Source organism: Suncus etruscus, chromosome 11 (assembly GCF_024139225.1).
Source record: "Suncus etruscus isolate mSunEtr1 chromosome 11, mSunEtr1.pri.cur, whole genome shotgun sequence".
In the NCBI taxonomy this organism is placed as follows: Eukaryota; Metazoa; Chordata; class Mammalia; order Eulipotyphla; family Soricidae; genus Suncus; species Suncus etruscus.
Window position 1 is genome coordinate 79301165 of NC_064858.1, and position 8705 is coordinate 79309869.

At 52.3% G+C, this 8705-nt stretch overlaps 1 protein-coding gene across 1 annotated transcript; it reads right to left on the minus strand.

Moving 5' to 3' along the window:
* Positions 1-478: 478 nt before the first annotated feature.
* KRT8 (keratin 8) lies at positions 479-8336 on the minus strand. The gene is made up of 9 exons (XM_049783572.1): positions 7951-8336; positions 4474-4682; positions 3621-3681; positions 3069-3164; positions 2137-2301; positions 1778-1903; positions 1061-1281; positions 886-944; positions 479-673 (listed from the first exon to the last, which is right to left on the minus strand). Exons 1-9 carry the CDS (start codon positions 8287-8289, stop codon positions 486-488), a joined length of 1464 nt encoding a protein of 487 aa, XP_049639529.1. The 5' UTR covers positions 8290-8336; the 3' UTR covers positions 479-485.
* Positions 8337-8705: the final 369 nt, after the last annotated feature.

Below are 8705 nucleotides of genomic sequence, written 5' to 3' on the forward strand. Positions count from 1 at the left end.
CACACACACCCAGAGTCCCCTTCTTTTTTTTTTTTTTTTTTTTTTTTTTTTGGTTTTTGAGCCACACCCGGCGGTGCTCAGGGGTAAGTTACTCCTGGCAATCTGCTCAGAAATAGCTCCTGGCAGGTACAGGGGACCATATGGGACGCCAGGGTTTGAACCTACAACTTTAGGTCCTGGATCGGCTGCTTGCAAGGCAAATGCCACTGTGCTATCTCTCCAGCCCCAGAACCCCCTTCTGACCTCCAAAGAAACCTCCTGACCATCCCCTTCCACCAAGGAAAGCACACAGCCAGGTGGGGTAACAGAACCAGCTGAGACTTTATTTTGGAAAAGACACGTCAATTAGCATTTACTTAGGGGGCATATAGAAAAAGGAAAATCTTCCATGAAGTGGCTGAATCTCGGATGGATCCCTATTTCCAGTAGCTCCTGCATAATGTGAATGCTCAAAGACTCTGGGGTAGGCAGGGTGCAGTGGCTGTTCACTTGGACAGGACATCAGATGACTCGGACACCAGCTTTCCATCCCGTGTCTCGATCTTCTTCACTACCACAGCTTTGGTGGAGGTGACACGGGTGAGGGTGCTGGAGCCCCCCATGGAGCCAAAGCTGGAGTTCAGGCTATTGAGTCCGGGACTCGGGAGGCCACCATAGTTCATAGACAACCCACCTGGTCGGGAACAGAGATAGTTCAAGTGCAGAAATCCATCCGCCCATATTAGATTCCTGATCCTGATTCCCCCCGATTCTAGGGCAGTGGGAACAAAACTTTACTATTATCTATGGGGCTTGGGTTGAGACATTTCACTGTCCCCAATGTGCTCAGCTGCAGAGGCAGGAAAGGGAGGAGGGAAAGACATTCAGCCAAGACAAGACACTCACCTGAGTAGCCACTGGTGGTCTTGGTGTGGATACTCATGTTCTGCATACCGGACTCCAGCCTGGACCAGAGGACAGACAGGACATCAGGACCAACCCCATCCCAGAACAACAGGGCTCAGAAGAACAGAGAACCAGGGCCATTCAGGAAAAAAAGCGCAGTCCCCCACATACGCACCGGCTCTCCTCGCCCTCCAGCAGCTTGCGGTAGGTGGCGATCTCGATGTCCAGGGCCAGCTTCACATTCATCAGCTCCTGGTACTCACGAAGCTGCCGCGCCATGTCCTGCTTGGCCCGTTGCAGGGCGGCCTCCAGCTCGGCCTGCTTGTCCCTGGCATCCTTAAGGGCAGCTTCCCCACGCTGTTCCGCATCAGTGATGGCAGCCTCCAGCGACGCTCTCTGGATGACCAAGGCACAGGTAAGCAGAGAGAGCAAAGCCAACAGTCTCCTCCCCTGCACCCTCCTTCCCTGCCCTGAAGATGCCATGCAGTTCTGAGGAAAAGCTCTGCTTGTGATGGGCTCTGGAGGAAGCCAGGGAAGCCAGTAGCTTCCAGTGCCCAAACCTGTGACTCTCACCACCTCCACTCACGGGACCAGATCTCTTTATACTTCCTGAAAGCAACAAGGCCCAAATGAACCCTGAGGTGAACACCCCCCCAAAAAAAAACCCCTAGTGGGGAGAATGGCATCCAATCATACTGCCCTTTCACCCTGCCATGGTCACAGGAATGCCCTCTGTACCCTATAGTCTGAGAAACTAGACTATAGGGTATAGATTATACTCCCCCACCTCTAGTTTCCTGCCTTCCCAGACTCCTGGGCTCATGCCTTCCTGCATTATCTCCTCTCCCCCACACCCCTGAGTCTCTCCTGCCCTCCCCCATGCAACCCCTACTTGGCCTTTGAGTCTATCGATCTCCGCCTGGACTCCATTGATGTTCCGACTCATCTCGGTAATCTCCGTCTTTGTGCGGCGGAGGTCTCCCTCATGCTTTCCAGCCAACTTTTGCAGCTCTGTGTACTGTGGCAGGAATAGAGAAGCAAAGTGGAGGAATGAGGGGTGCCCCCCATCCCAGAGAGAGCACCCGCTCAGTTTGGTCACCAGAATCCAGCCCAGACACACTGACTTCCAAGACAGCCCCTTCTCCCAACACCCCCTCAGCAGAACCAGCTCACAGAAGGCTTTGAAATCCTGCTTTCCTCCCTCCCCTGGCTAGGGCAGAGGAGAGCCAGCCAGCAGGCATGGCTCCTCACCTTGGTCTGATACATGCTCTCAGCTTCAGCCCGGCTATGGTTGGCGATGGCCTCGTACTGGGCCTTGACATCAGCAATGATGCCATCCAAGTCCAGGGTGCGGCTGTTGTCCATAGACAGGACCACAGCTGTGTCCGAGATCTGGGACTGCAGCTCACGGATCTCCTACACAGGGAGAAAAGGGGGTGAGTCCTGTCCCTCCACACAGAGCGTCCCCTTTTTGTTGTTGTTGTTGTTGTTGTTGTTTTTGGGCCACACCCTGTCACGCTCAGGGGTTACTCCTGGCTATGCGCTCAGAAGTCGCTCCTGGCTTGGGGGACCATATGGGACGCCGGGGGATCGAACCGTGGTCCGTCCTAGGCTAGCGCAGGCAAGGCAGGCACCTTACCTCCAGCGCCACCGCCCGGCCCAAGCGTCCCCTTTTATAGAAGGACCTTCCTGAGGGTCCAGAGGTGGGGAGGGGGGCAAAAAGAGGAGAGGAAGAGGTAGCAATTAGGGCTGGGGAGGGGGCAACATTCTCATAAAAGGAAAGGAGCAGTTCTCTCAGAGCTGTCATGAAGAAGTAAGTTGCTAGAAGGAGCCAGAATAAAGGGGAACCTGCTGTTGGGAGGGGACCCCAGGGGAATGAGCGCTCCCAAGCTCTCAGCTACCAGTCCTGAGCGAATGGAGCCAGCAGGCCCCAAAGATTCCAGCAAGGGCTTTAGGGACAGAGTGTGCCTGGGATATGGTCTGTGATAACACCCTGTGGGCTACTTAAGTTCTCTGAGCCTGTGCGCTCATCTATATAATAAGAGGCACAGTATATTCAGGACATCACCACCACACAGGGTTTGCAAGGAATCTATGCTTGACCTCATCTGTGGGAGCCCAGAGTTGGGAGAAGCCTCTGATGGTACCCGTGGATCAATGCTCCCCAAACCCCCAGGACGCACCTCTTCATACAGTTGTCTATAGAAATTGATTTCATCAGTCAACCCTTCCAGGCGGGACTCCAGCTCCACCTTGTTCAAATAAGCTTCATCCACATCCTAGGAATACAAGAGGAGAGCTAAAGCTGAGTTGTACACCCAATCCCAACCATCCAAAGGCTTAGACTAAGAACCTTCTCCCTGTCTGCCTTCCCAATTTGAGACCATCCCCTCCAGTTCCACCTTGGACTAATGCATCTGTACTGCCAAACCAGACACTGCAGCCTGCAGTGCTTCTCCTTCTTTTCCTTGTTCCACTCCTCCCCACCCCACCCCAAGTCTCCTACAACCAGATCTCCAACTCTGCTACTCTACTTCTGAACTATATCTCAACATCAAGCTCCAGAGTTGTGCAAAAGTGCATCTCTACCTCTGTTCTTGTCTGCCTCTCAGGAGGCAACCAATTGCTCTCCCAGAAGCATGTAGGGACATAAACCAGAAAGCCCCTCATTAAGTCTCTAAGCCCAAACCTCCACTATTGATTGGGGGTAAGGGGCCAAGAGCATCCTCCCTTACCTTCTTGATGAGAACAAATTCATTCTCCATCTCTGTGCGCTTATTGATCTCATCCTCATACCTAAAAAAGACTCAGAGTCAGAGAATGCAGGCAAAGGTGAAGCTTCTCTAGGTCTCAAAAGTAGCAAGAAACTTTGGTTCATGAAGAGGCAGGGTATGAGAAGACTGGGCTAGTACTTATGCTTCATTAAATTGCCCTCCATGCATCCACCACTTCCAAGGGAGAAGGTGTAGAGCAGATATACAAGAACATACATTAGGCTAGGCATATGTGAGGATGAGCAACAGGAATGACATGAAACCTGGACAGAATTTGGGGGGGGGGGAAGGGTGCTGTATATAGAAGGAAAGAACAAACTGGTCAGCGCCAAAATTATACACCAAAAGCCACTGGCTATATATCCCATCTTAGGTTTATTGCATTGGCATTAGTATATAATGTGCTGTCCAGGTCAGGGCAGTTTTAAAATTGAAAATGAGTAGATGTAGGATTGGAGTGACAGTACAGCAGAACAGGCGTTTCCCTTGCATGAGGTCCCTCATGTACAGCCAGGAGTGATCCCTGAGCAGAGTCAGGAGTAACCTGTGAACACTGCTGGGTGTGCCCCACCTCCCCAAAACAAAATTAAATGAAAATGGGTAGATGCTGTTAACAGATATACCAGGACACTGGGCATAAAATCTCTACTCTCTTGAGAAACATCAGTCATGTAATCTCCCTATTTCTACAGGGCTTCATTGTCCATCAAGTAGAAGAATGGACATGGGGTGGCCTTGGCCACAGGTCCCATGGAGTGGATCAATGGTGGCAGTATAGGACAACCTCAGTTAGGAAGGCAAAAGGGAGGCTCACTTATTCTTGAAGTCCTCTACCAGGCCCTGCATGTTGCCTAGCTCCACCTCCAGCTTCATCTTTTCCTGGGCCAGGCCCTCCAGCTGCCGACGGAGGTTGTTGATGTAGCTCTCGAACATGTTGTCTATGTTGCTCCGAGCTGTCTTCTGCTGCTGCAGGAGGCTCCATTTGGTCTCCAGAATCTTGTTCTGCTGCTCTAGAGTCCTAACCTACAAGTGGAGGGAAGAAGCAAAAGGATCCATATCGTGGGTGGGAGAAAAAATCAATGGCTGAGCACATACTTTGCTTGAGTTCTATACTGGCACCTCATGATCACCATCATAACCAGGAGTAACCCCAAGCTCCACAGGATGTGGTCCAAACACCAAAACAAAAATATAAACAAATAAAAATGCACATCACAATTAAGTCTCAGAGGGTCCCAGAGAGATAGCACAGCGGTGTTTGCCTTGCAAGCAGCCAATCCAGGACTAAAGGTGGTTGGTTCGAATCCCGGTGTCCCATATGGTCCCCCGTGCCTGCCAGGAGCTATTTCTTTTTTTTTGTTTTGTTTTTGTTTTTGTTTTTGGGTCACACCCGGCAGTGCTCTGGGGTTACTCCTGGCTGTCTGCTCAGAAATTGCTCCTGGCAGGCACGGGGGACCATATGGGACACCAGGATTCAAACCAACCACCTTTGGTCCTGGATCGGCTGCTTGCAAGGCAAACGCCGCTGTGCTATCTCTCTGGGCCCTCCAGGAGCTATTTCTGAGCAGACAGCCAGGAGTAACCCCTGAGCAATGCCGGGTGTGGCCCAAAAACCAAAAACCAAAAAAAAAAAAAAAAAAGTCTCAGAGTCTGGGGCCTGGACTACTCCACATGCTGGGGGCTTCTAGAACCCAGACACCTGGTGTGCTCTCTGAAAAGCCTATGGCCTGAGAGAGACACAGTGATGAGAGAGACACAATGATGAGTAGGATAAGCAGCTCAGATCTGGGGGCAGTGGGGAGCCACTCAGGATGATGTTTGGATGGAAATATAGAGGAATGTGATGAAAAAGCCATGTTTGCGGATCAAATATGTTTCATTTATATTGCATATCACAGAGCATCAAAAATGGCCAATTTGGGGATGAAGAAGATAATTCAGAGGACTAATATTTCATATATGCATACTGGAAGCCCCAGGTACAATTCATAAACCTGATTCCAATTAGATACCTGACACTGCATGTTCCACCCAGCTCTGACCCCAGGTCCCATGGATATAGCACCGAAAGCTCCCAGCACTGCCAGAATGGCTTTAAAACCCTCAAGGTCACTGGCCCCAGCAGGGCCACATACTCCAGCCCTCATATTAATCATCCATCCCAGTATCTCTAGGAGAGGCTCTCAGGACCCCTGAGCATTGCTTGGGAGGACCCCAAGCTCCAACATCCCCATCCAAAAAACAACAAGGATGTCTTTATTTCTTTTTGGATTTGATTTTTAGGCTACAATGGCCAGTACTCAGGGCTTACTCCTGAGTTCAGTTCCATTCCATACAGGGCTTGAGGGGCCATATGGGATGCTGGGGGGATGGTTTAAACCTGCCTCTTAGGGGCTCAAGCACCCTACCTGCTTCAGCCTCCCCCCACAAAAAAGAAAGATTTTGATTAAGACTTCATATGAGGTCAGAAAGACCTCTTAGTTTGAGAACACTCTTTGCATGCAGGAGACCTCGATTCTATCCCCAGTACAACGTAGTCCCCAGGTACTGCTAGGAGTAACCACCAAGCATAGAGGCACAACCAGGTATAGCCCCAAACCAAAAGACTTCATCTAAGATGGGGGGAGGAAGAGATGTCAATATAATAATTTTATCAACATTGTTATTGAGTGATTCTGAGGAACTCAGAAGTTTCTGGGAAACTTTAGATTTCCCAGCACTGGCAGAGGAGGAACGTTTGAACTCTGGACAGTTACTAATCAGAGCTGTGTCAATAATCTGGAGTGGCTTCTCTCCTTGAGCCTAGGACTCCACCCCAAAGCCAGAGGAACTGAGTCTGCACATACAAGGCAATTTGGGTCCAGAAGATGAAAGGGTGCTGATAGATTCGTCTGCAAAAGAAAGATCCCTTCTGCCCACAGGAGCCCACAACAGATTCCACAACTTAAAATTCGGCTTCCTAGGGCTCCTGGAATCCAGATTTTAATTACGGCATGTTAGAAAGGAATTTTTTTTAAGGATGTTGCAAGAAGAATAATATTCACTTTTTTTTTTTTCTTCATCCTTCATGGGCCCAAAGTTGTAACTATTTTAATAGGGGTGCCCCTTTGGAGAGTCCTTCTCAAAGGGACTCTTTCTTCCCAAAGTTTTCCTACCCCGAATTATTTTAAATGAAGTAATGATCAGACAGAGCCTTCCTGGACAGCTTTCCTCACCCACCCACCCACCCACCCCCCAGCATGAGAACGCTGCACTAGCACCTTGGGAAGCAATACTATGAGGCCCCCGAGCTAGCAAAGCCCCTTCTAGACATCAAGTCGGAGGGTGTATGGATGGAATCTCGGTCCCGGGGTGCGACACCCTCCTCCAAGAACCAGGCAGGTTGACTTCCTCGGGGATTCCAATTCCCGAGGGAGCACCTCTGGTCCGGGATTTCCCTCCCTCCCTTCTCACAAGGCCTCCCTGGGGCCACTCAGCTGGGAAGGACCAAGCCCTAAACCAAGTCCCCAAAGCCCTAAACCCCAGGGCTGCGACACCAGAAGTTTCCCTGGCAAGTGGGACCAAGTTGCGGGGTGGAACAGGAGAAAGAATAGGGGAAATCAGGGCAGGGGCGAGTGGGGAGTGGGGAGGACATGGGCGGCCACTCGCCTTATCTAGAGCTGTAATAAAGTCTGGGGTGTGAGAGGACAAGCACCCCGGGCGGGGCGACCAACGCCCCGCAGACTTTGAAACCTGGGGTGGGTGGGTGGGGGCCTTCTTCGCGCCCGTGGCGTCCATCCCACTGTACCCCACACACCGGAGCCCCAAAACTCCCAAGAAAGCGGGTCTCGAGGCCCTCTCACCCCTTGCGCCCTACAGGCCTCTGTCATGCCAAGTCTGACTCATTGCGGTGCCCACGCTCCCTGCGGTGCCAGCAGCGCCCTAGGCCACGATCAATATTGTTTGACGCTGGACACCCATTTCCTTCTCGGAACCTCAGTAAAGCCCCATTAGGGGGTTGGGAAGAGAGTGGGGAGAGGGAGACAGAGACACAGAGACAGACTGAAGAGAGGGGAGACCCAGAGAAACCCTCTAATAGTGCTTGAGGACAAATGATGGCTTGGGGACTAGAGTGAGTCCCTGTGACTCTAGCAGGCTGAACCTGGACAGTATAAAGGGGAGTTGGGGTTGGGGGAGAGTAGAGGGGTCAAGCCCCGGGGCAGAGTGGGCCGTGCCCAGCCCCGATCCCCAGCAGAAGCGGTGCCCCAGTGGACTGGATGGGGCGCGCCGTCGGGGATGGGCCTGCGCTCACCTTGTCGATGAAGGAGGCGAACTTGTCGTTGAGAGTCTTGATCTGCTCTTTCTCCTGAATGCGCACAGCCTGGATGTTGGGGTCCATCTCCAGCTTCGGGAGGTTCAGCAGGCTCTGGTTCACTGTGACAGCTGTGATGCCCCCGGCGCTGCCCACGCCCCCGTAGCCCCCCATAACACTCATGCTGCTGTTGAAGCCGGCTCGGCCGCTGCCCACTCGGGTCAAGGTGGAGCTGCTGACGCGGGAAGCCGGACCACTCGAGTAGGAGTGGCTGCTGAAGTTCCGGGGACCAGACGATGAGGACATCGTGTAGGACTTCTGAGTCACCCTGATGGACATAGTGGAGGCTGGAATGGGAGCAGGTAGATGCAGGTGAGGCCAAAACTCTAGAAGGGACAGGCAGCTTCCAGATGGGGAAAGTGCCTCTCGGCTGGCCCTTTATAAAAAGAAGAAAATCAAGTCCAGCCCCCCGGAGGGGTTTGGCCTGATACCTGAGTGGCTGGGCCTGAGGGGGCTGGGCCTAACCCCACACCTGCCACCGGGCCGCCAACTCAGGTGGGGGCAGCAGAGAGCTGCTCCGACAGACACCCACTCCAGCAATTCCGGCTACCCTGGGCCTAGCTTGGAGGACTCCACCCAGCCCTGCCAAGGGCCCCTTTGCCCCAGAGAATTCCCCCTCTGACCCTGCAAGGCAGGCCTGACTCTTGGGATTCTTTCCTTCCACTCCTTCTGCTCAAACTCTATTGCAAACCTGG

What these genes read in the sequence shown, in the direction of transcription:
- KRT8 (XM_049783572.1), bottom strand. Translation starts at nt 8,289, where the DNA reads ATGTCCATCAGGGTGACTCAGAAGTCCTACACGATGTCCTCATCGTCT. An exon ending in TCGCCTCCTTCATCGACAAG is followed by an intron (nt 4,683 to 7,950) that starts GTGAGCGCAGGC and finishes CTCCACTTGTAG; the next exon opens with GTTAGGACTCTAGAGCAGCA. An exon ending in AATTTGTTCTCATCAAGAAG is followed by an intron (nt 3,165 to 3,620) that starts GTAAGGGAGGAT and finishes TTGTATTCCTAG; the next exon opens with GATGTGGATGAAGCTTATTT.